Raw genomic sequence first — 25,807 nt, 5'->3', positions numbered from 1 at the left:
CAGATATTATTATGAAGAAGACTTAGCTGGGCAGGCCATGTGGCACGAACGGGAGAGGAAAGAAGAGTTTACAGGATTGTTGTTGGGATGTTTACCTGATGGTAAAAGACCTGTAGGATGGCCAAGACGAAGATGGAGGGACAACGTTGAGATAGACCTAAAGGAAATCGGTAAGGATGGAAAAGAGTATATATAGACATTGCTCAGGATAGGGACAGATGGAAGGCCTGTGATGCTGCAGCCATGAACCTTCAGGTTTCAGAAGGTTAGGTAGTTAGTTATTCATTTGGAACAAATGTAAAATTTTGCCAACACTAACTTTGAGTTCTAGTTACAGAACATTAGCTTAGAAACTAATACGAGGGACATGTAAAAAATAAAAAGCGCCGATTGGTTATTACAAAGAATAAAATCAAGCGAGAAAATTTTTATTTTCATACTATACAAGTGCATACCCTGGCTATTTTTCTACATAGTCACCATGACGCTCCAAGCATTTTTGGAACCATGGAACAAGCTTACGTAGACCATCTGCGTGGAAATCTAACACCTGGGATCTCGGCAATTTCTTGAGATGAAGGAACAGAAAAAAAATCACTTTGGGCACGATTGGGACCAGAGAGCTGCACATTGGCCAGATTCGCTTACTAGGCTGGCCTGGCTGGAAAGTGGGCGAGTAAAACTAGGGCCATTTTTTTTATGTCAATTTTTAAAGAATTTCGTGAAAAATATATAAAATAACGTGTTTATAGTTAAAAATATGGCAGTAATATCGTGAAAATTTCATGGTAATTTTTAATACCATGCACTCATACATAATGTTACTAAATCAATGAATGATTTTATACAAGGCATAATATTTGAAACATTTATGGGAAAATAAGCTTAAAAATAGTAAATAATAATTTTCACCTTCTGAAAATCAGCCTTACTCAGTTATATTTATATTTTAGAAAAAGTGGAGTGTACAAAACAATCTGTATCTCATTTATTTTCATTCATGAAACAACATAAAAAATAATAGAATTTTGGGTTACTGTGCCTTTCCAAATTATTTCTCATTCCTTTGCAGCTAACATCTTCAAAGCGAATATATTTCTTAAAAAGAAATTAGTAACAAATGCCATTTTTTCGTTTTTATCGTAAAAATGAAAAAGTTCGCAGAAACGGTCAATTTTCACGAAAAATTCAGGACAAAATTACAGCTGTAAATCAATCACATTTGTGATAAATCAACCTCATTTAAATCAAACCACCTTGCTTAACAGAAAGCTGACTTCTGGCCAGCAAATGATACTTTTACATTAGATCTTGCCTTTCTCGTTCAATAGTGAGATTACTGAGTCTGCTAAATTTGGACTCTACACTTCCTTCCAGAAGTTGTTTCTAAGTTTCAATTTTGAGAAAGATAGTTCTTTTTTCGTGGTTGTTACTTGAAGAGTAGGAAACAAACAGAAGGCGGTACATGATACAGAGCAAACTGGAAGATAGTGTAGAGCTATCAAGGAGAAGAAACTTTGCCAAAGCACTTGATTTCAGCTTTAAAAACATTCCTGAAACTTAGAACTTGATCAGGAAATTCGGAAGATAAATCATCTTCGTGCCCATTACAGAGGGCAATAGCTGCATTTAAAGTTGTAGGAAGGAAGGAAGAACTGCTAATATTATCCATACCCTTCTTCAGTTTAAAACAACAGAAGCATTTAAATGCCCATACTTTGCTCCGTGGCAGTTTAAGGTGCTCTCTCATTAACATATTAAAATCTGATAGGCTATGCAAGGTCACGAGACAGAAGAAAAGCCAAGACAAAGCGCTGTTTATTCAAGAAAATATTAAATGGATAAAAATGTAAAAGCAATTTTTGTGTTAATGTCTCACACGAGAAATGAGAATTATTTTGACTTTTTCGGGACCCCTTAGGCTTAGAGCTCTCGACCACCTCTGATTTGACGTATTCATTCAAATTATAACGTTAAACTAGAATATAAAGCAAGATAAAAAAGGTTTTAATTTTATTGCCCACAAAAATTAGACTTTTCTATTTTCCTCACTTTCATTTATTACGTTTTTCATATCAACCTCATGGGACGCGAGGCCCCTACATGCACGAGGACCAGGGTGGTTACCCACTCAGAGTGGCTACTCTAGGACCATGATAAAATTCAAGTATAATTCCCGGTTTCCAAGGCGAATTTTCAAAAAATTCAAGGCCACAAGCAGATGTTTTCTATTTCAACCTTGTGTATTACCGCCTCTCAACACCCACTCACATGCACCAAAGGTGCAACTGCGAACTTTTGTCTGAGGGGGTGGGGAGGGGAAGTACCAGGATAAACGTAATAATAATAATCACACTATTATAACGATTATTAGTAGTGGTAGAGTCAAAGACGTTATCATTCTTGTAAATTACACAAAAAGAGGGATAGAAGTCTGTGTTAAAGCACTTGTGTTGGAACAAACAATTTCAAACATTCTTTCTTAAAAAAATGTTCAATATCACATTAATTAATAATGGAAAACAAGAACACAAACTTTTTTTTTGTATGGCTGAAAATGCATCATAAATGCATTCCGAATATTATTCTCTTGTACATAAAACATGTATAACTTTCATGTACAACATATGTTCTACACATATTCAAAATGGAGTAATGGAAAATAAGAAAATAGATGCCAACACTATATTGTGTACGTATTCGAAGATTCTTTCACACACACACACACACACACACACACACACACACACACACACACACACACACACACACACACACACACACACACACACACACACACACACACACACACACACACACGGGAATGTCTTAAATGTTATTTAAATTGGGATGAGGCATGGGACTTAAGGATACAATTTGCGAGGTAATCAAGACAAAATACTAGTATCTGACGACATGTCACTTATGTCCCCACATTTTGGAAGATACTTTTAAAAAACTTTGGAATTTTGGAAATTGGGTACATGACCCTGTCTCCTAATTGACACAAAAAATTGTAATCCTGTCTCATAGTAGGAATGTGCAAATTCAATTCACCAAAATTTAACCAACACTTTAATAATAAGAGGGCAGCAATGAATGAAGGAAAGCTTTGTGGTTGGAACAAATTTTCCGAAATTTCTGCATTTGTTTCCAAAATATGCTTTCTTTGCATGACTAGTTTAATTATTTCATTGAGATGTTTAATGCCAAGACTGAATGAGGTACCCATTGGGATTAAAAGGAATACAGTCTTTACAAAATGGTACATCTAGCAGCTGCATGGTTTTTTGCATTCCATGGTGCTTTACAAAAATTGCACGAGTTTAATGTGTCAAAGGTGTTATGGCAACTGGCTGTTCCATATGTGCTTTCCTGCGTTTTGTGCAAGAAAGAACTTGTTGCTAACACATTGTGCAATAAACAACGATTTACATAGGTAGTATAGTGAACCAGGCAGGTGTTGGGCCAGAGCAAAACATCTGAAACATGTGATCACGTGCAAGTGAATTTCACTCAAGTATTCAAGTTAATGATGAAAATTATTAAGAATTCTTTCTAAAAGAATGTGTATATAAGATTTGGTCAAAATCTGGGTGTACAGAGAGAACAGTTTATATATTAGGGAGATTCCATAGTGACAAGTGTGATTTTGTAGGAAAAATCTGACAGTAATTCATATATTTGCAAACAAAACGGATTTTTTTTTCCTAAATTATTTTGGAGTAAGGGTCATATGCTCACCATGTAAGAACCAGCTGTTTTTCATTAAACGTTATTGCGTGGAAAATTAGAGTGTGACAGTTAATACAGATGCTATGACATAAACATAGAACAAAGAGACGACTTCACAAGTTTTCTTCTAATTTGGGAAATTAAGCCTGGCGGTGAAAATAAACCTAAATGGCCTTATATGGCTTCTCAGAATCATCTACTTTAATATAAATCTACATTATCTTCGATTTGGATGTAATTTGGAACTAATATGCCTAAAGAAAATAAAGATTTCCACAGAAAGGCTCGTTCCCACTTGAACAGACTCCAATTTAATTTATTTTAAATTCGTAAGTTTCCAGTCAGTTTTCAGACCCATTAATATGTTCTCAATATGTTTACTTAGTTTAGCTCAGTCTTGCAATGTGAGTCTCTGGAGTTATGCCTGGGATAAGTTGTCTCCAGTTATGCATGCTTAACATAATTTTATGCATCCACGAACATAGCAAAGGTTGGCCTATTGTCTAGTGAACTCATAGTTAAATTCAGTCTAAAACACGTGTACAAACATACTGCACAGGAAGGTATAGTAGGTACAGAGGAAATAGGAAGATTGCAGATCATGATCATTTTTTATAGATATAAGACCTTAACCAAGTGAACAAAACAAACAAGTGGAAAACCAATGTTTAATCATTTACTCATTGGAAGTATTCAAGTAAAATGCAAACACAAAAAGAGCAGATTAATTGAAGCCTGCATGTTACTCAAATTATGTATCATTCACAAAATGTATTATTAATCTAAACTACATAAGTTGTAAACTTGAATTCATTTTTTCATGTTTCCTGATCTGAATATATACAATTATTAAGACATCATCTTGTAATCTTGTAGGTGTAATTAGGTTCTATCCTTTATGCTAGATGGTAGATGTCCCAAAAATTATTCAAAAGTTGCTTTAATGGGAAATTAGTATCTACGAATCGCATCCAGAAAGTAAGTTTCCCTATTTTTTTCCCGTGAAAGTAAACATAATGAGCAGTGTAAATTGTGCATGCGCAGCAGAGCTAAGATGTGTCAATCATGCCAGGCAGACAGATCCCGCCAGGCGCCAGTAGCGAGGCAGCAGTGGTCCAAAGTGAAAGCTCGTATTCCTTCTCCCGCCGCATGCCAGTAGGGAGGCAGCAGTGGTCCGAAATGGAAGCTTGTATTCCTTCTGCCACCGCATGCGAGGTTCGGTTGGTGATAAAGTTCCTGAATGCACAAAGCATTGCGCCAATTGACGTTCGTCAGCTCTGTGAGGTCTATGGGCCGAACATTATGAGTAACCAGATGCTGCGTCGCTGGTGTCGGCAGTTTTCGGAAGGTCGTCAAAGTGTCCATGATGAAGAGCGCAGTGGGCGTCCAACCCTCATCACTGATGATCTGGTTGAGCTGGTGCGGCAGCGCATCGTAGAGAAGCGTCGCTTCATGATTACGGAGTTGAGTAGCCTTTTTCCGCAGACATCACGATCCGTGTTGCATGAGATTGTTACGCAGCGCCTGCTGTTCAAAAAATTGTGTGCCAGGTGGGTGCCGAAAAACCTGACACCAGAACACAAAATGAAACGTTCACGAGAAGCACTGACATTCCTGCAACGGTACCATGATGACGGCGATGATTTCCTCGACAGGATCATCACGGGCGATGAGATGTGGATTTGGCACTTCACCCTGGAAACCAAGCAGCAGTCAATGCATAGGCGGCATAGTGGATCTCTGGTCAAGAAGAAATTCAAACAGACGCTGTCGGTACAGAAAGTGAATGTGCACCGTGTTTTGGGACAGTAAGGGCATTTTGCTCATTGACTTCCTCCCCAGAGGTGAAACGGTGAACGCTGACCATTACTGTGAAACACTAAGGAAATTGCAACGAGCCATTCAAAACAAGAGACGTGGCATGCTTACTGCAGGTGTTGTGCTCCTCCATGACAATGCTCGTCCACATACGGCTCGGCCCACAGCAGCTGTTTTGACGGAATTTGGCTGGGAGTTGTTTGATCATCCACCTTACAGTCCTGATCTGGCTCCCAGCAATTTTCACGTTTTCTTGCACCTCAAGAAATTCCTGTCCTCCGGTGAGCGTTTTGGCAACGACGAAGAGCTGAAGACATCTGTCACACGCTGGTTCCATTCACAGGCGGCAGAGTTCCACGACAGTGGGATCCAAAAGTTGATACCACGATACGACAAGTGTCTCAATTCTGGTGGTTGCAATGTTGAAAAATAGCTGAACCTTTGCTGTACCTGTTGCCAATAAATGGTTTCCTGAAACTGTGTTGGTTTTTTTTTAAAAAAATAGGGAAACTTACTCTCTGGATGCACCCCGTACATGCTGAAGTATCAATGAGGAGAGCCAATGAATTAGGGGTTCCGTGCTTAAGGTGGTAGAGTAGTTGTTGATCCTGGAGTGGTCCCAGCAAAACAAGCTAAGTTGAAGTCTGATGAAAGGACCTCTTGATCATTTCAAAGAATAAACGTCTGTGACACAAACTTCTTTACACCACACAATAAAAAATCCAATTATTTATTGCGCATCAAATACATGACACAACACAATAGGTTACACAAGTATTAAAATTTGAATATCCTGAATTAATTGGATTCAGCCAAAATAATCTGTTAAATGTTGAATAGAAAATAGGCTTTAACCTGTATGAATTTCTGAATGTCGTGTAAGATCCGGCTTCCATGCAAATGACTTCTCACATGTTGAAGACACAGGGAGCTTCTCTCTAGTATGAATTCTGAAATGTTTTCTAAGATGTTCCTTGCATGTAAAAGATCTCTTGCATGTTAAACAAACATATGGCCTCTCTCCAGCATGAATTATTAAATGTTTTCCAAGATCTTCCTTCCATGCAAACACACACAGAGCTTCTCTCCAGTATAAATTCTCAAATGTCTTCTAAGAATTTCCTTCCGTGTAACCGATTTCTTGCATGTTGAACACAAACAAGGTTTATCTAAAGTATGAATCACTGAAAGTCGTCTGAGAACTTCTTTCTGTGTAAATGATTTGTTACATGTTGAACACACATGGTACTTCTCTCCAGTATGAATTCTTAAATGTTTTTCAAGTCCTTCGTTTCAGGAGATTCATGTACACCTTTGTTAATTCTTGAGTGGTGATGCTGTTCATGACATTCTGGATGGAGGTCTTGAGTTCTTCAATTGTGTGTTGATTTGTTTTGAATACTTTCCCCTTTAACATTCCCCACAAGTAAAAGTCACAAGTTGACAAGTCGGGTGACCGAGGAGGCCATAGGCCTTTGCTAATTGTCCTCTCTGGAGTAAACATTTCATGCACACGGGATAGTGAAGCATTTGATGTGTGGCTTGTTGATCCGTCCTGCTGAAAGTAACAGAACTGACACTCCTCTTCTGTCAATTGTTCATAAAACTCTTCCAGAATTCCCAAATGCACGTTACTGTCTACTGTGGTTTCAAAAAATATGGGCCCCATAACGCGTTGTGCGGAAATGGCACACCAAACACCAATCTTTTCGTCATGCAATGGCTGCTCGTGGATTACGTGTGGATTCTGTGACGACCAATAGCGATTGTTTTGGGAATTTACGTATCCCGACAGGTGAAACCACGCCTCGTCACTCATGATGAGCATCAATGGATCCAAAACACCACTGGCAACATTCGTCAATAGCCATGAACAAAAATCCACCCTCTTCCCCAGGTCAAGCTCCCTCAGTTGTTGCACTACACTTACCCGGTAAGGTTTTAACTTCAGCGCCCTTAACACACGTCTACAACTTCGCTCACTAGCTGGAACCTGTTGACTTAATTTCCTCGTTGATTTACGAGGACTTCTCGCCATTATGTTCTGCACCTGCCTCCGTAATTCAGGTGTGCAGACAGATGGTCATCTGTCCCTGGGAGCATTTGCAACAGATCCTGTACACCTCCATTTCCCAATCAAATCCTGTATTGTGCATTTTGCTGGGACAGGACGTCCTGGAAATTTCTCCTGAAACAACTTCCTTGTTTGCACAAAGGATCCGGTGTGCACAAAAGCTTCAACAATTGCAACACGCTCAGGAATCAAATACGGCATTATCACGGCTTCACCCAACAAGGCCTGATTCTCAACTGCTTTCACTCGACCACGGGTTCACAAGCCACCTGTTGGTGAGAAACAGAATTAGTAACTCATGCAATGCCATCTTCTGTTGACATGTTTATTTAGATGTTTTACATGTTCATTAGCAAAGCAATTACATCGGGATTACAGCGGGCTGGTTTTACGTGCTGCACCCTGTATAATGGAATATGATATATGTCTAGGCTTGTTGACAAATATAAAATTATGTTTAAAATACTTGGCAACAATTCGATTTAATGAACTCTCATGGCTTAGTATATTCACGCCAAGGCCCGGTACCTGGCCACAGCCTGTCAGTTGAGAGGCACTGCCCTAGGGCATTGTGGCCCCGAAACTGAAATAGATTTGCCACGAATTACATTTTTTAAAAAATATGGCTTTCTATAGGTAACGTTTTGTTTGTTTAAGCCCACCTCATACACGTTAATTGGTGTTCGACCTACAGCTTAAAATGGGACTTGAACCACTGTGGTTTCATTGGGGATTGAACCTGGAACAAGGTGACAACATTACTTTATGCCTACCTGTACTCAGGGGAGGGGCAATACCCCCCCTTCTCCTCGAGCTATGAAATATTTAAATGTGAATCTATAAAAAGCCATAAAAAATAACATCCATGATTTTTCAAGGTTTAAAAAAAATATATATGTTGTCCTTGCATAACTTAATATGTTTTTGTGTAGAAAGACAGGTTTGAAAAGCCTGCAAAATTGGAAGCTTTAGTTTGTACAGCCATTGATGTAAGGCTACCAAACAGTCCATTTATTTTAATCCCTGACCTGGCTTTTTCAAAGCAGTCATGAAAGGATATATTTTTCTTTCCTAATTCATATAGAGGGATGTGAGGACGTAAACAGCCAGGTCGAAATGATAAATGATGAAATACTATTGCTGGCGAAGAAACACATCTCTGTTAAAACGTGCAGAGTGACGAAGGCTCCACGGCATGGATAAACAATACCGTTCATGAATTTTGGAAGCTTAGGGACTACTATCATTTGAAATACGTAAACACCGGTGATAACGATAGCCTTCTTAGCTACAAATACATTAAAAACAGAGCTAAAAAGATAGTGCGAAATAGCAAGTTTCACTATTATAAATCTGCAATCGATAAGAACATAAATAATGCGAAAGAAATGTGGGCGAACCTGCGTAAACATGGCCTAATAGCTAGCAAATATGTCAGTCAAGATATTCCCGAAAAAATACTAGATCCAAATAGCATTAATGACTATTTTATACAAGCTTCGCAAAGTGAAGTGGACCAGGATGGCCTGGAAAAAATTTGCAAAACATTTTTGACCCTCAAACCCCTAAATTCATTTACCTTTACTAGAGTGACATCTCAAGACATACGGAAGGCATTCAGCAGGATACGTAGTAAAGCATGTGGAGACGATGGCATAAACTTAACCATTTTAAAATTATTACTTCCATTTTGTCTAAATACTATAACCGTCATAATAAATAACTCCCTAGCACAGGGTACCTTCCCAGAAGTGTGGAAAAAGGCAATCGTTTTACCGCTCGTAAAATGCAAGCCTGTCAAAAATGTGAATGACTTGCACCCAATAAGTATACTGCCCATAATGTTGAAAATTTTAGAGCGTATTGTACACGAGCAGCTATTCACATACGTAACAGCTACATCTAGTTTTCCAAAGCATCAATCTGGTTTTCGGCCAAATCACAGCACTGGTTTTCGGCCAAATCACAGCACCACAACAGCCATTCTGAAAGTTGCTGATGATGTACAAAAAGCTATCGATGAAAGCAAAATCACCTTACTTGTATGCCTTGATTTCTCAAAAGCATTCGATTGCGTGAACCATGAAGTTCTACTCGCTAAATTACACAGCATTGGGGTTAACAGCATAAGCCATGATTGGTTTGCATCGTACATTTCTGGCAGGAAGCAGTGTGTACAAATCAGAGGCAAAAATAACTGTTCCTCTGGGTAGTTAAACATTCGAAATGGAGTTCCCCAAGGAAGCATTCATGGACATCTCCTTTTCTCCATTTATGTAATGGACTTACATAAGAGCCTCTCGCATGCGCAGTATCACCAATATGCTGATGATACTCAGATATACATACATACAAGGATAGAAGAATTCTCAAATGCAGCATCACAACTACATAAAGACCTGAACGCCACAAGTGAAAGGGCACAAACTAACTTACTAAAATTAAACCCAACCAAGTCCAAATTTGTCATAATGGGAACGAAATTTCTGGTAAAAAAGCTTAGCCAAAACACAGATAACACGATTCTCCCCAAATTGAATAGCCATCCGTTAAACTTAGAAAATACTGTAAATAACCTTGGCATTGTCATGGATTCCCACATACAATGGTCAGGTCATATTTCAGAGCAGATGAAAAAAGGGAACAAATCTCTTCGAGCATTACGTCACTTGAAAAATATTGTAGGCATTGATGTTAAAATAAATTGTGTGAGAGTCTAGTTTTATCACGATTAATCTACGGAGCCATGGTTGCTTACAATGCAAGCAGATCCATAACTAATAAGCTACAAAAGCTACAAAAAGCATGCATAAGATTCATTTACAAGATGAAAAAAAGGGACCACATTTCGAAATACTAATTCAATTTGAATTGGCTTAACACCAAGAATCTCGCGAAATACCAATTATTAACTTTAACACATAAAGTACTAGGCAACAAACAGCCTTCATATCTCTTTGAAAAACTGAACACAAATTCGAGCAGACATGAACATGTAACACGACGAAAAAAATTATTGTCAGTCCCAGTACATAATACGACCACCTATGGAAAATCATTTACCGTAACTGCCACTAAAGAATGGAATTCCCTCCCAACCTCACTAACATCCATCAACAGCCATAAGCTATTTAAAAAGAATCTCAAACAGTGTCTACTGGCAAGGCAGCGAAATACTTAATCACGAGCAACTTTTCATTCATAAAAATACGCATTGGGTGCATATAAATCTTATGATTTCATTATTTTATTTCACTTCATTATTATTATTACATTTTTCATTGTACCAGATTACTGAATATATATGAATATGCACTAAAACAAAAGCAACAAACATTAGATACATATGTTCAACAATTTATAGGTAAATCTGTTTTTCTTTTTCATCATTTATACATATACGCGTATATACCTATATATTTAATTGTTCTTATTTGTATTGTTATGTAATCCTTTTCATGTTTTTATTTTTTTCTCAATGTATACTCTTTATTCCATTGTATTAATCTCCCAGAAAAGGGTCTGTTGTAAGAACAGCCCTAGAGGCCGAAACATGCCTGCTCCAATAAAGGCGATTTTATTATTATTATTATTTAGACATGTTCTTTATTATAATAATTGCTAAAATATATTATTTAATTTTTTATATATATACTAGCTGATTGCCCAGTGTTGCCCAGGTATTTATTTGTCCGCATCTTCTATTAGACAGGAATATAATGAATTCTAACAATAGTGTAAAATGAACTTGAATTTGAACGGCATTGGGAGTGTCACTATTAATATCAGCGGGCCGGAAAACTATGGATTCCACACTAATATCTGTCGTTTACGATTGTATTTGCATTTCACCCCCTTCCAACACCACCCTAGGGGTGCCTGGGGTGTCTTGTTGTTGAAAGGCATTGGGAGTATCAATATTCATCCTAGAGACCCCGAAAACTATGGATTTCACTGTCAGTCATTTTCGATCATTTTTACATGTCAACCCTTCCCACCCACACCCCTAGGAGTACCAGAGGTGTCTTGGAGTTGATCGGCATTGGGAGTATCACTATTCATATTAGAAACCCTGAAAACTATGGATTCCACACTAAGATTGTCGTTTATGATCATTTTTACATGTCACCCCTTCCCACGTCCACCCTCAGGGGTGCCAGGGGTGTCTTACCCCACAGTATTTCTTTTCAGGTTGGAAATTATATGCGTATCAAGTTTGGTTGAAATCGCTCCAGGTGTTCTAGAGTTATGTGGGAACAAAAACACACACACACACACATATTCATTTTTATATATTAGATTATTTACTAAACATATAATTTCAAGGCTATTCAATTAAAGGAAATTTGAAACCAGCGTAAATTTGTGGAATACAGTACTATTTGAAAATTTATGAGAATTGAATGTAAACAATAAGAACAATAAGCTCCAAGCTGTACCCCGTGTGACACCCTTTGCCTGTAAGTTACCATGTGTTTCTGGTTGGGAGGGGGGGGGGGGGTTGATTTTATTCCGCTACTTTGGACCATAATACTGAAACTCCACGATTGCATGTTTAGCTCTAGTACCTACTGCAACATAATTTTGCCGACCTCTGTGGCAGAATGGCCCTACAGAATTTTGGATCTTCTCTTTGTTCCACATATGTGGATTTCCCCTCCCCACTCCCCCAAGGACGTACATATGGCACCTGGACTTCAGCCCCCTCTCAACCCACCACCCTGAAAGACTTCCAAAGTTTGTAAATGAAATATATGAAAATATACTTGCTTAGAATTTGTTGTATAATTGAGGGTTATTTACTCTCGTATAAATTATTGGAAGGCAAGGATTATATTGACATCATATGGTTTTGAAGGACAGTGTCAAAGAAGAGTTATGCACGGCTACCACTTATGCATAAAATATAAATAGAGACTTTGCTTTTCATCAACTGGATCTAAAATATTTTGCTTTGTTATTCAATAAATATTCAATTCTATGTATTTCTGACAATACATTTCTTAACTGTACTGTTGTTTTATACACATTTTGCTTGTCTTAACTACATGTAAGCTAGATAAAGAATATGTACTGTTATATCTCTATTTTTATACCTTCATTTTACCTATACATGTAATAACAACAATACACAATTAATTGAATTTATGCATTATGAATAGTCCTATGAATTATATTAATATATTAATTTTATTTGTATAAAACATTCCATCAAAAATGTGGCCATTCTACAATCTCCCTTGTAGTAGCATACTGATCTTAAGTATTACATGGGGTGTACATGCATGTAGACTGCATACGTATTGTGAATTGTAAAGTTTTTAATTGTCATGAAACATCTAATAGTTTAATATTAGCATTTGCTTCATATTTGTGATATCACAGGAACACAACTCGAGAATAACCAAATCATTTAGTTTCTAGAAGGTCAATGATATGATGACATAAACACAAGAAATTTTGTATTAAGTTCATTGTATGCTCAGATAAGTTAATCAGGACTGGGCCTACAGTTTTAAAATGGAATCCAAATCACTACGCAATATGTCTCCACTAAGAATAAAACCTTGTATCCCCTGATTATAAGACAGTTTTACCACTATGGCACTGCATAGGTAATACACAAACCAGGGTGGCTACAAACAAGCAGAAATAAAATTCCCTGACTTTTCCAGGTTTTCCAGGACAAAATTTACATTTTTCCCTGACAATTACAAACTAAACTAAATCGATGTTTTTGCAAATGGAAATAAGAAACTCATACAGATCCACGTATGGTTTTGCTAAGTACCAATATTATCTCCTATTAAATTGAATTAATTTCTCTATTCTCTATGATTTCAATTCAAACTGCAAAATAGTGAATTTGGAAAATTATTACAATTCACAAGCTAAGGAAGGATTATGAAATTTTGTCATACGCAGTAAGTTTAAAATAAAATACATGATTATTTTTAAAGTTACGACTAAATGAGATAAGAGTGAAGAGTAAATGATTAAGAAATACAATTTGTAATTTATCAGTCTCCTTATACATTCTCGGTATTATATGTTGATATTTCCACTGAGGTTTGGAACCCTCTGCTTGCAAAAACTATGAGTGCGGACTAATTTTTCAATGCATAAAGCTACTTCTCTCTTCTCTGTAAAGCAAACAACTTAACTCTTGCATATAAGTGAAACAACTGAATAGAACAAAAGAAAGTGTCATATTTCCTTACATTATCGATGGAATTTCTGCTTCAGTACAGTATATCCAAGTGAAGTGCTGTGAAACTGACAACATGCAGTTATACCAGTAATGCTGACGAAAAGGATAAGTAAGTATTAGAAATTTAATGCAAGGAATTTATAGAATTGCATTGTATAGGTACCTGATTTAGCTAACCAACACATTAAAACAGGAACACTCTAATAATAAAAGCTTCTGAAAGTTCATATACGAGGGGCATCCTGAAAAAAGCTCCAATGGTGGCTATACGCAGCACTAGTGGTCAGTGAGCAATACACACACACATGCAGGCAGGAAGAAGTGGCATGTAGCTGTAATCTGGTACAGTTGCAATGTAGCCAGTTTAGGGCAGTTCTAGGTTAAAAATTACAGCTCTCATACAATCTCCCACCGACTGCGATGTAGCCTACATTGCACGCTCAGAATTTGGCACAGAGCCACCAGCAATCTTGTGAGTTGTGCAGACCGGACCTCGTGAGTGATAGTATGGTCAGACGATGGTGCAGACAATTCACGAAAGGCCAATCACTTCAGGTGAGAGATCTTAGACCACTCCGCAAGGATTTGACAGCTATATTGCGGTAGAGATAGTTCCAGTCTTTGCCGTCAGACACATATACCATGGGCATACAAAATTTAGTTCCATGCTACGACACATGCCAGAACAACGGTGGTGATTATGCCGAAAATTAGGTTAGGACTCACTGTTACTAATGCAATAAATTACAACTGATATTCTTGTTTTATTTATGCCTAATTGGTAGGGACCTTGATATTTTTTTTTCAAATTGGTGTATTTTCTTATTTTATATTTTTTACTATTCGGAGTTATTTTTCCCAAAATTCACATTTTCATTTTAGCGCATTTTCTGGCAAATATCTGAAATTATACCTTCATGGTGTTTTTAAACTACTGTTTCAAATTGTAAGTCACATGGCTTACGCCTCTTCGCGAGAGTTCGATATCTTGAAAGTTATTTCGGGAAAGTTATTTTCCATACCCCTTTATGAATTTTAAGATAAGGATTATAGATAATGGAATTTTGGTGTGAAGTTAGGGCCCCACACTTTCTTGATCACGGCTGAAGGTGGGGGTTATGTGATCAGCACCACACTCCTGGCTACCTTTATCCCTCAAAGTTTCCTCAAGGTACCAGCTTCATATGATGCAGGGTGGGTGCCGGAGCAGTTTGAATAGGTGGAAAACATCCTGGTTCTCCCCCGTAGGGGATCGACCCCCGGTCTCTCGCATTGTAGTCAGATGCCATAACGACTGAGCTCCATTATTACTCGCTCGACAAATGCCGATGGTGAGCACTTAGCTTGGTATTTCAAAACATATCTCGTGTGATAAATACGAAGATGTGGCTCCCGTGTGATGGTAGATACGCACTCGATCTCCTGTTAGAACCCTGCCACTTTGTTCTGTGATGCAAATGGTTTCGATAGAAGTTGAAAAAATCGTGGGAAATAAATGATTTAATGTGGCTGTCGGAATTATTCCACGTACGTATAACTCTATAGTTTATTCTTGAGTAAAATGTTGGAAAACTTGCATATTCTATGTACACAAACATGGCCTAGAAAAGACAATGATGTTAGATTTCATGGAATATTTCGTTGTTTTAGGACATTTCTTTTAAAAAAATCGCTAAAAACGCCAACAATTCAGATTTTTTGCCAAATTCGCATTATTTCGATATTTCGAACGGGCGAGAAATGTGTCCAGACATCACTGCACATACCTAAACATAATTTCGCAGCAATTACCATTTTTCACGGTTTTGGCGTTTGCTAAAAATCAATGTACCTATTAATTGGAAATTACTATCTGGCCACCCCTCGTATAAATCAGTAGATGAAAAGTGAAAATTTAGCAGGGCTGGCAGAAAAAGTCAATTCTTGAAGGAAGTGATTTGCTGTTATGATTGAATAATTCGAGTAAATAAAATATTAAAATATTTACGTATTTATTATTAGTATTTTATTTCATAATATTGGACATTAACTTCACTCAGTGAGAGATTAAAGACCATCTCTCACGAGATTAAACAGACAGGACAGAGAGTGGCGTTAATTTCATTGCAATACTAGTGTTGCAGTAAATCTGAGGTTGGGAGCAAGCACTTGCCAATTTTTATAACGTTCACCAATGCAGATTTATGTTTCACTTTTTCATGATAGTATTCAATATATATCCCGTTTGGTTGGATTCTTCTTGATATCTAAGAATATTGCAATGTCATTGTAAACGTATGTTAACTTGTGCGAAACCAGTAATACGTCAGGATGATGAAAGAAAACCTTCGTAAGCATTGCTACATTAAATAAGGTGAAGTGAGCCAGAAGAGTAATAAAATTCCAGCAGCATATTTGCAGTCTAAAGCTCTTCTTGTTTATGCATTCGATTTTTGTTGGATGTTGCAGTCCATGCAATTTCTGTCGCATGTTGTAGTGAGATACTTTGTCGGGTGGCAATATTCGACAAAAATCCTATGTATCAATGGAACCTATTTGTTTCCAAGTTCCTTCAGTTTGTCCAACAAAATGCCTTACTAAGACGTCCAACAACTATCGGACAGCGCCACCCGCTCTTAACCCCTCCATCTGTTGACAAGTCCCCTTACTACTCCCATACGGACAACAAAAAATGATAAAACAATGCATTTTCCACGTAATATTTAGAGCCTTAACCTTTGCTAGCCCGATGATACCATATGGTATCATCAAAGTAAGGTCGTACTGGCCCGATGATACCATATGGTATCATGGTGCTGATTACGAAATGAATGTGCTTTTCGGAACTTCATAATCTTATGTTTGGGTGGAAACTCTGACACAGGTCTGGAGCAAGACTGGGAAATTCATATTGATGACCAACCTCCCCCCTTCCCCCCCCGCCGCAACATATCCATGCCACATTTCCGAACAGAGTTTCACATTTTGGCTCATTATTCAACTTGTATGGCACCCAGGAACATGAAACATGTTTCAATCTCTTTGGAAACGTCCATTCTTTGAAGAGAATACTAAGGTTTGCGCCTTCTCCCCAAAATAGCAGAAGAAGAGGAGGTATTTTACACGGTTACATGCTCTGATGCTTTAGCTGCAAAACAAAACTTATCCGAAGTAGATTGCTCCAATAGTGCCCAAGTTATAACAATTTTCCTCCAAAAATGCAAATTACTATTTTTCGTAAAAAAACAGTTTCATATTTTGGCTTATTATTCAACTTGTATGGCACCCAAGAACATGAAACATGTTTCATTCTCTTGAGAAATGTCCATTCTTTGAAAAGAATGTAGCAAACTCAAGATTTTTTTTTCCATTGAAATTCGGGGGTCGCACCCTCCCCCCAAACTCTCCTACCTCGGTTCGGTGTTCTGAATTGTACACGGTTGCATGCTATGATGTTTTATCTGCAAAAAAAAAACATATCCGAAGTAGATTGCTCCCTTAGTGCCCGAGTTATAACAATTTTCCTCCAAAAAACCAAATTACCTATTTTTCGTACAAAAAAAATCACATTTTGGCTTATTATTCAACTTGTATGGCACCCAAGAACATGAAACATGTTTCATTCTCTTGAGAAATGTCCATTCTTTGAAAAGAATACTAAAGTTCGCGCCTTTTCCCCAAAATAGCGGTAGAAGATGGGGCAAACTCCAGATTTTTTCCATTGAAATTCGGGGGGACGTGGCCCCCCAAACCCCCCTTCCTCGGTCCGATGTTCTAAATTGTACACCGTTCCATGCGCTGATGTTTTAACTGCAAAACAAAACTTATCCGAAGTTGATTGCTCCCATAGTGCCTGAGTTATAACAGTTTTCGTCAAAAGAGTGTTCGAAGTCAATGAAGACGAAATTCCCTGAAATTTCCCTGACTTTTTTTGACACCTCAAATTCCCTGACTTTTCCCGGTTTTCCAGGTTTTCCAGGTCTGTCGCCACCCTGACAAACTCACATACAACAAAAACAAATTAGTAGCTAGTGTCTCTAGGATGTAAGATTATTTAGGTAGTTCCAAAATATAACTTCATCAACCTATAAAACTCTTAAATGACACTGCAAGTGAAATAGATTAGCCATAATTAGTAAAAAGCCAAAAAAGCAAAAATTTCAGTTTTCTTTCCATAAGTGTCCAGTTTTATTGGGGGAAAAAAAAGTCAGTTCAAAAAAGCTGGCTTTTTGCAACTCTAATCATTACACACTGAGCATGCAAAGGGTTTCTCTCCAGTATGAACTATTAAATGTTCTCTAAGATCATTCTTTCATGCAAATGATTTGTTACATGTTGAACACACACGGGGCTTCTCCAAAGTATGAATTATTAAATGTTTTCTAAGATATGCCTTCCTGAGCATGCAAAGGGCCTTCTCTCCAGTATGAATTATTGAATTGAATTGAATTGTTGTTTTAAGTCCACTTTATTCGCAGAAAGGGTAATCGGGACTAGACCTACAGTTTAAAGTGGGATCAGAACCACTGTGCCATGTGCCTCCACCGGGTATCGAACCCGGGACCCCTTGTTTACAAGGTGGCGACGTTACCACTACGCCATCGAGAGGTCCCAGTATGAATTATTAAAAGTTTTTCAAGGTCATCCATCCATGCAAATAATTTGTTACATGTTGAACACACATGGGGCTTCTATCTAGCATTAATTCTTAAATGTTTTTCAAGACCTTCCTTCCATGCAAATGATTTGTTACACATTGAACAAAGGAAGGGTTTCTCTCCAGTATTTATTATTAAATGTTTCCTAAGATATGACTTCAGTGTAAAGGCATTATTACACTCAACATGCAAAGGGTTTCTCTCCAGTATGAATTATTAAATGTTTCCTAAGATCATTCTTTCGTGCGAATGATTTATTACATGTTGAACACACATGGGGCTTCTCCCCAGTATGAATTATTAAATGTTTTTTAAGACCTTCCTTCGTTACAAATGATTTGTTACATGTTGAACACCCATGGGGCTTCTCTAAAGTATGAACTTTTAAATGTTTTTCAAGGATATACTTCCATGCAAATGATTTGTTACATGTTGAACACACATGGGGCTTCTCTCCAGTATGAATTAATAAATGTCTTTCAAGACCTTGCTTCCGTGCAAATGATTTGTTACACGTTGAACAAAGGAAGGGTTTCTCTCCAGTATGAATTATTAAATGTCTCCTAAGATATGACTTCAGTGTAAATGCATTATCACACATTGAACATGCAAAGGGTTTCTCTCCAGTATGAATTATTAAATGTTTTCTAAGATCAGCCTTCCTTCTAAATGATATTTTGCATGTTGAACACACATGGGGCCTCTCTCCGGTATGAATTGTTAAATGTTTTCTAAGATCTGCCTTCGTTCCAAATGATTTCTCACATGTTGAACAAACATGGGGCTTCTTTACAGTATGAATTATTAGATGATGTTCAAGGCCCTCCTTCCATGCAAATAATTTGTTACATGTTGAACACACATGGGGCTTCTCTCCTGTATGAATTATTAAATGTTTTCTAAGATCTGACTTCCATGCAAATGATTTGTCACATGTTGAACACACATGGGGCTTCTCTCCAGTATGAATTATTAAATGTTTCCTAAGAACTGTCTTTTGTGCAAATGATTTGTTACATTTTGAACACACATGGGGCTTCTCTCCAGTATGAATTATTAAATGTTTTTGAAGGCCATCCTTCCGTGCAAATGATTTGTTACACGTTGAACACACATGGGGCTTCTCTAAAGTATGAACTTTTAAATGTTTTTCAAGGATATACTTCCATTTAAATGATTTGTTACATGTTGAACACACATGGGGCTTCTCTCCAGTATGAATTCTTAAATGTTTCCTAAGACGTGACTTCACTGTAAACGTATCGCTACACACTGAACATACAAAGGGCTTGTCTCCAGTATGAGTTCTGGAATGTTTTCGAAGATCTTCCTTGCTTGCAACACTATGAGTTTTCCAATGCTTTCTAAAACTGTGTTTTAATGCTCGAGATTTGCTACAGGTTGAACACAAAAAAGTCTTTTCACCACTATGACCTCCTGTATATTCCATGAGACATTTTATTTCCTTAAATGATTCCTTGCACATTGAGCACTCAAAAGATTTTGTTCTACTATGATTTTGCATGTGAACAGCAAGTTCACATTTATTATTAAACAAATTAATTCCATCATTACAAATGGCAAAACCTTCAGAGCTTGAAGATTTTCTAGATACTCCTTCCCTTGTAGATTCCAGAGTCGTTCCATTATTCTTAGTCGCGGAGAAGAATGCTGTCTCTAGTGTTGAGCTGCAAGAAAGAAATACTATTGGAAGTGATTTTGGTCTGTAGTTTTGAGTTGAAACATAAGTCTCTCTAAGATATGAATGTATATCATTGTTTAAATATTTTCATTGAAGAGCAGATTTAATCAATGTATATAACAGTAATAACCTGGAAGGAGATATACTAGGGTCACCACTTTAGGATCTTGATAAAATTCAAGTAACATTCCTGGTTTTCAAGGCAAACTTTCTAAAAATTAATGGGTATAAGCAGGTGTTTTCTCTATCTCAGCCATATGTATTACCCCCTCTCACCACCCACCCACCCAAATATATTAACAATATAAAGGGTCTGTGCAATTTCAATTTATCAAAAATTTTATTTCAATTCAATTAAACAGTGTTTTTGTGTGTGTGTATATGTACAATAATATTAATGCTGACTTCTGCCTGTTATTAATTTATGTTGGCCTCTGTGTGTGACGGAGTGGTTAGCACAATGCACTACTATGCAAAGGGAGTGTGTGTGTGTGTGTGTGTGTGTGTGTGTGTAGTAGTGAATTGTGCTAACCACTCCATCACACATGGAGGCCAGCATAAATTAATAACATGCTGAAGTCAGCATTAATATTATCCAGAAAAAACACTTTATATTTCAGTGAGATGGCTGTACAATAAATATTCAAAGGCTCATAATTAGACGTCTCACGAGATGTTACAATATAATTTGTGACCACAATCAATCATGACCTATTAGCACAAATCCACATGAGATATCCACAATGTATAGATCATTCCAAGTGAGTTGTGGCATCTTGGACATAGAAATGGTTTCTGTCAAGTATGATATCCAGGATGGGAGATCCGCCTGGATAGCCAGATAATATCCTGTCATTTATATCCAGAGGATCTCTCATTCTGGATATTTATGGGATATGCAGAATTATGTCCACGTGCTATTAAAAAATTGACGTAAATGCTTTGATACCTGTGGATTTTTTGATAGTCTATAGTCTCAATTTAGTTATGTTAGGACTCAAATATTCGCGATTAAAATTACCACCTGAGTGCTAGTGTAGCTTACAATATGGCCGCACTATCTAGGATAAATCTTTGTTTACATTCAGTAGAAATACGTAACAGCAGCATGTCGTCATGGCTGGTATGGAAGAAACATTTAAATTTCCCAATATTGGATGTGATCTAGTATGAATTTATAACTCGAAAACATGGCATGAAGCAATTATACTGTACATAGGCTATTGTTCGACAAAGCGAGTTTCGCATGCACACAAGGCCAGGAGAAAGATACTGTATTTACAAGACTTTTGTTTCACACCACGCAGAGCTGTACTGAGGAGATAGTTGCAGTGTGGTTGCTCCTGGTAGTGAAGAATATAATACGTGTGCATCCAAGCCTGCATGTGTGTGTGTGTGTGAGAGAGAGAGAGAGAGGAAGGGGGTTGCTTGTTATTATCGTATGTGTAGATGAGGCTTTCAATATGCATAAATCTAGTCCAGGAATGTTCTTTACATATCCAAAGTACCTGTGAAAAATATCAGGATAACATCAAAATTAAGTCCAATTTTAGTCCTGAATATATCCTTGCACACAATGAAATGAAAATATCCCGATAATGTCCCAATCACGTGAACCAATTGACATTGATATCCAAAACATGTCCTTCCTGGATATTTGCTGAGTGGACATTTGGATAATCAGAAGATATTCAATGGATGTCTGGACATTCCTGGATATTCAGAATTTATCATCAACATCCAGAAGATATACATCAGATGTCTTCTGGATATTTGTGTGCTACGGGGAGCAGCATTTGATGGGTTTCAGGTTTGGCTATTATGCATGTTAAGTGAAGATGTGCAATTTTCAGGCAATAAGTCCTTAGCTGGCAACACTAGCAAGACAAAATTTTGTCTGCGCATACAGGCAACATGTACGTAGATATTGGACACAAATTTATGTGTAAAAACGTAAATCTTAAATTTGCACCAAATTTGGTCTTTTGAGACGATACTACTCCCTGGTTACACTGAATTTGTAATATGTGTGTTAATACACACACACACACACACACACACACACACACACACACACACACACACACATATATATATATATATATATATATATATATATATCAGGGAGGCTACAGACAAGCAGAAATGAAATTCCCTTACTTTTCCAGGACATAATTTGCATCTTTTTCCTGGACAATTTCAATTTTGAACTAAATCCACATCTTTGCACATAGAAAATAAACTCATACAGCTTTCAGGTACGGACTGTATTAAGTATCTTTATTAGCTTACAAGAAATTGACTTAATTTCTCTATGATTTATATTCGTTCTGGGAAATAGTGATTTTCAAAGTTATTACAATGCACAAGCTAGGGTGGGACTTTTACAGGGTTTTTCTCATTTGCAAGCAGGCTTAAATAAAATATTTGATTATTTTTAATGTTATGACTAAATGAGATTAGAGTAAATTAGTTGTTTTAATGAATACATTTTGTAATTTCTCATTATTAAATGTTGATATTTTGCCTGCCGCTTGCAAGAGCCATGACTGCAAACTTATTTTCAAAGCATTAACACTAGTATCCTACGACTCTTTTCTATAGAAATCAATCAAACAACTTAATTCATGCACACAAGATTGAGATATTGGTATGGTGAATTAGCTGCTTGTTTGATGTGAACATGGGAACACATGGCATCCGCTTGGCACCCAAAAACTTAATATATCATAAAGCTGCTTCTCGGGACTAAACGTTCAGAAAGTGAAGCAATGGAATTGTACAAAACAAAGTGTCATATTACCTTACATTATCAATGTTACTTCTCTTTCAGTACAAACATTCACAGTATATCCAAGTACCATGAAACTGACATAAAAACTGTTACCTATATTGCTAGCAAAAAGGATGTGTGTGTGTGTGTGTGTGTGAGTGTGTGTGTGAGTGCATGTGTGAGTGTGTGTGTGTGTGATGGTGTGTGTGTGTGTATATATAATATTAAAAACTTAACGCAAGCAATTTATAGTAGGGGAATCTACTGCACTGCACAGGCATCTGATTTTGCTAATCAGACATGATAAGATAGGGAAATGCGGTTAATAACAGCATCCAGTAAGTTTATATGAGGCACGTCCAGAAAGTAAGTTCCGATGTCGTTGCAACGCTGCGCTAGTGGTTGGAGCACGATGCACACATACAAATAGGAAGAGGTGGTCTGTGTCTGTAATGTGGTGCAGGCGCATTGTTGTGAAGGGAGTCGATTTAAGAACAGTGTTATTCCAGGGCCAAGGTATCTCCTGGCTGTACTCACAGCGCAGAACGGTTATTTTTGCAAAATCTGTTTCCCTACTGGCCACTGCAGGGAGGAGGGATTCTAAGGTTGCTGATTGTTGCTCAAAGAGAGGGGGGGTAGCAGTGGGCCTAATTGGCTGTTTGACCGCAAGTTTCTTCATAGGTGGTAGCAGCAGGTCACTGCCATAAAGATGGGTCCTGTGCCAGGAGTTAGCTTGGTTAATTGATTGATTGATTTGCTTTATTTTACTTTGCTTTTTGTGCCAATTTTGGCTATTTTGCGAAGATGGGGATGAGAGATGATATGATGAAATTGATGAATGGGAACTCGCAAACATTCATGCCCAGGTGGGAATTAGAACACGGGAACCCTGGCATGGTAGCGTGATGTGCTAACCACTCCGCCACAGAGGCTGGCTTCATCAAATGTGTCTGCCTCACTGGAAATTTCTCCTTACCTTCCTCATAATTCATGGAAGGAAGATCCATCATGCATGACTCAAAACACACCTGATCGCGAGTGGGCTCTTTTGCATCATTTTAAATGGCAGCGCCGACATCATGCACTATGACTTTCATCTCTTCCTTCAGCTGAAGCAGTTTGGCAGGACACATTTAGACAGTAACACTGCTGTACAGAGAGTTCAGCTTATTGGAGGCAGGCTAATTACATGGGCATACAAAATTTTGTGCCACAATAACACAAATACCTGAACAACAGTGGTGAATATGTCAAAAAATAAGCAATGGGTCACTATAATTAAGACAATAAAATGTCAAGTATTACCAAAGCTTGTGTTTTAATTTATGGCTAATTGGAACGTACTTTCTGGACTGTCCTCGTATAAAGATTCAGTCTGTTAAATTCAATAACAATACACGAAAAGTGAAAATTCAGTAGAGCTGGCAGAGGAAGATTGATTAATGAAGAAAATAATATGTTCTTAGGATTGAGAGCCTGTGTCACGTACACAAACGACGTTGCTTTTCTTTGAAATAAATACCCATAGATGGCAGCATGCAAGAGGAACAATGGTTATAAAAGATGCTGCATAAATCAGTTTAGGAAGTGGGTAAGAGATGGCACCACCCAGGAGAACTTATACGATTGTAAATAGAGACAACGGAAAGAGCAGATATGATGAAATAGTGATTGTATATATTAATACTAATTATGAGGAAATAAATAAATAAATTTAACATAATAACAGGATATAAATAAGGAGAAAAGGGGAATTATCATTCAGTAATGGCATAAGTGATTAATATACAAAAGTAATGAAGTCGAATTGTAATTTCGATTTTGTGTCTATTACAGTTCCCACGAACTGAGAGTTTCGTGTGGCTTTTGGGTTGTTTTCCCCAGGTGTAGCGCCATTTCACGGCAGCACCCAAGCACATTTGGAAGCGCATACACTGTAGCTCCAAGTTAAGGTTAGCGCCGGCTAGGCAGTGATCTTTAACTAACCCCTTTCTCTTTGTTTGTTTGGGAGATCTATTTTCTTAATATTTCCGTCAATTGGATAAGATCAACAAAGAAGCCCAAAGAAGAGAAAATAAACAGTATGTAGTAAATACAAGAAGAAGAATTAGTAATTAAAAAAAGAAGCCTTGTTAATTGCAGGAAAAAGGCACTTTAATCATTATAAGAAGGAAAAGCAATATTAAACATAAGAAGAAGATGCCATATTAATTAAGAGACTGTAAGAAAAAGATTCCATATTAATTAAGAGGCTATAAGAAGAAGATGCTATATTAATTATAAGAAGAAGATGCCATATTAATTAAGAGACTGTAAGAAGAAGATGCCACATTAATTATAAGAAGAAGATGCCATATTAATTAAGAGGCTGTAAGAAGAAGATGCCATATTAATTATAAGAAGAAGAGGCCATAAGAAGAAGATGCCATAAGAAGAAGAGGCCATATTGATTACAAGAAGAAGCCTAAAGAAGAATAGATACAATAGAAGAATAATATTGTATAAAAGGATTTACAAAGATATTAATATTTGTATAGAATTATTCAAGAATATAGTACGAGTTGTACCCTCAGTAGTGGGTTAAATCTGGTGTTTCTTTTCACATATTCTTAACGTTAGTAACCTTGGTCTGTGCCCAGAGGTATCTCATTGTCTCTCCCCTGTGCTAAGCTGGTAGATGCTCACGCGAGGGACGTGGCATTGATTAATGGCGCCCAACGTGGGGCACGATACAGACCAGAGGTTGAAATAACGCGAAGAACAAGAATTTGGAAAGATAAGTAAAGCAAAAATGGAAGAAGAAAAATATATATGTTGTGGCAAAGAAGGAAATAAGGAAGAAATAATACAGTGTAAG

The 25,807-nt window shown here is 37.3% G+C and overlaps 2 protein-coding genes across 4 annotated transcripts in view; both read right to left on the bottom strand.

Moving 5' to 3' along the window:
• Positions 1-25,807, bottom strand: part of LOC146005196 (uncharacterized) — a 258,674-nt gene that overhangs the window by 180,794 nt on the left and 52,073 nt on the right. The window lies entirely within an intron of this gene.
• Positions 6,965-25,807, bottom strand: part of LOC146005198 (uncharacterized) — a 71,763-nt gene continuing 52,920 nt past the window's right edge. For 2 of the 3 annotated variants that reach the window (XM_083144248.1, XM_083144247.1), the window contains exon 3: positions 17,460-20,163. In XM_083144248.1, coding sequence (XP_083000374.1) covers positions 18,657-20,163 — 1,507 coding nt within the window. In that variant the 3' untranslated portion in view covers positions 17,460-18,656. Of the gene's footprint in view, positions 7,897-17,459; positions 20,164-25,807 lie in introns of those variants that run through there. The other variant, XM_083144250.1, reaches the window with a different exon arrangement.

This window comes from Lepisma saccharinum, chromosome 23 (assembly GCF_977018435.1).
Source record: "Lepisma saccharinum chromosome 23, izLepSacc3.1, whole genome shotgun sequence".
Classification (NCBI taxonomy): domain Eukaryota; kingdom Metazoa; phylum Arthropoda; class Insecta; order Zygentoma; family Lepismatidae; genus Lepisma; species Lepisma saccharinum.
The sequence above is the reverse complement of the archived record's forward strand: the minus strand, read 5'-3'. Positions and strand labels throughout refer to the sequence as shown.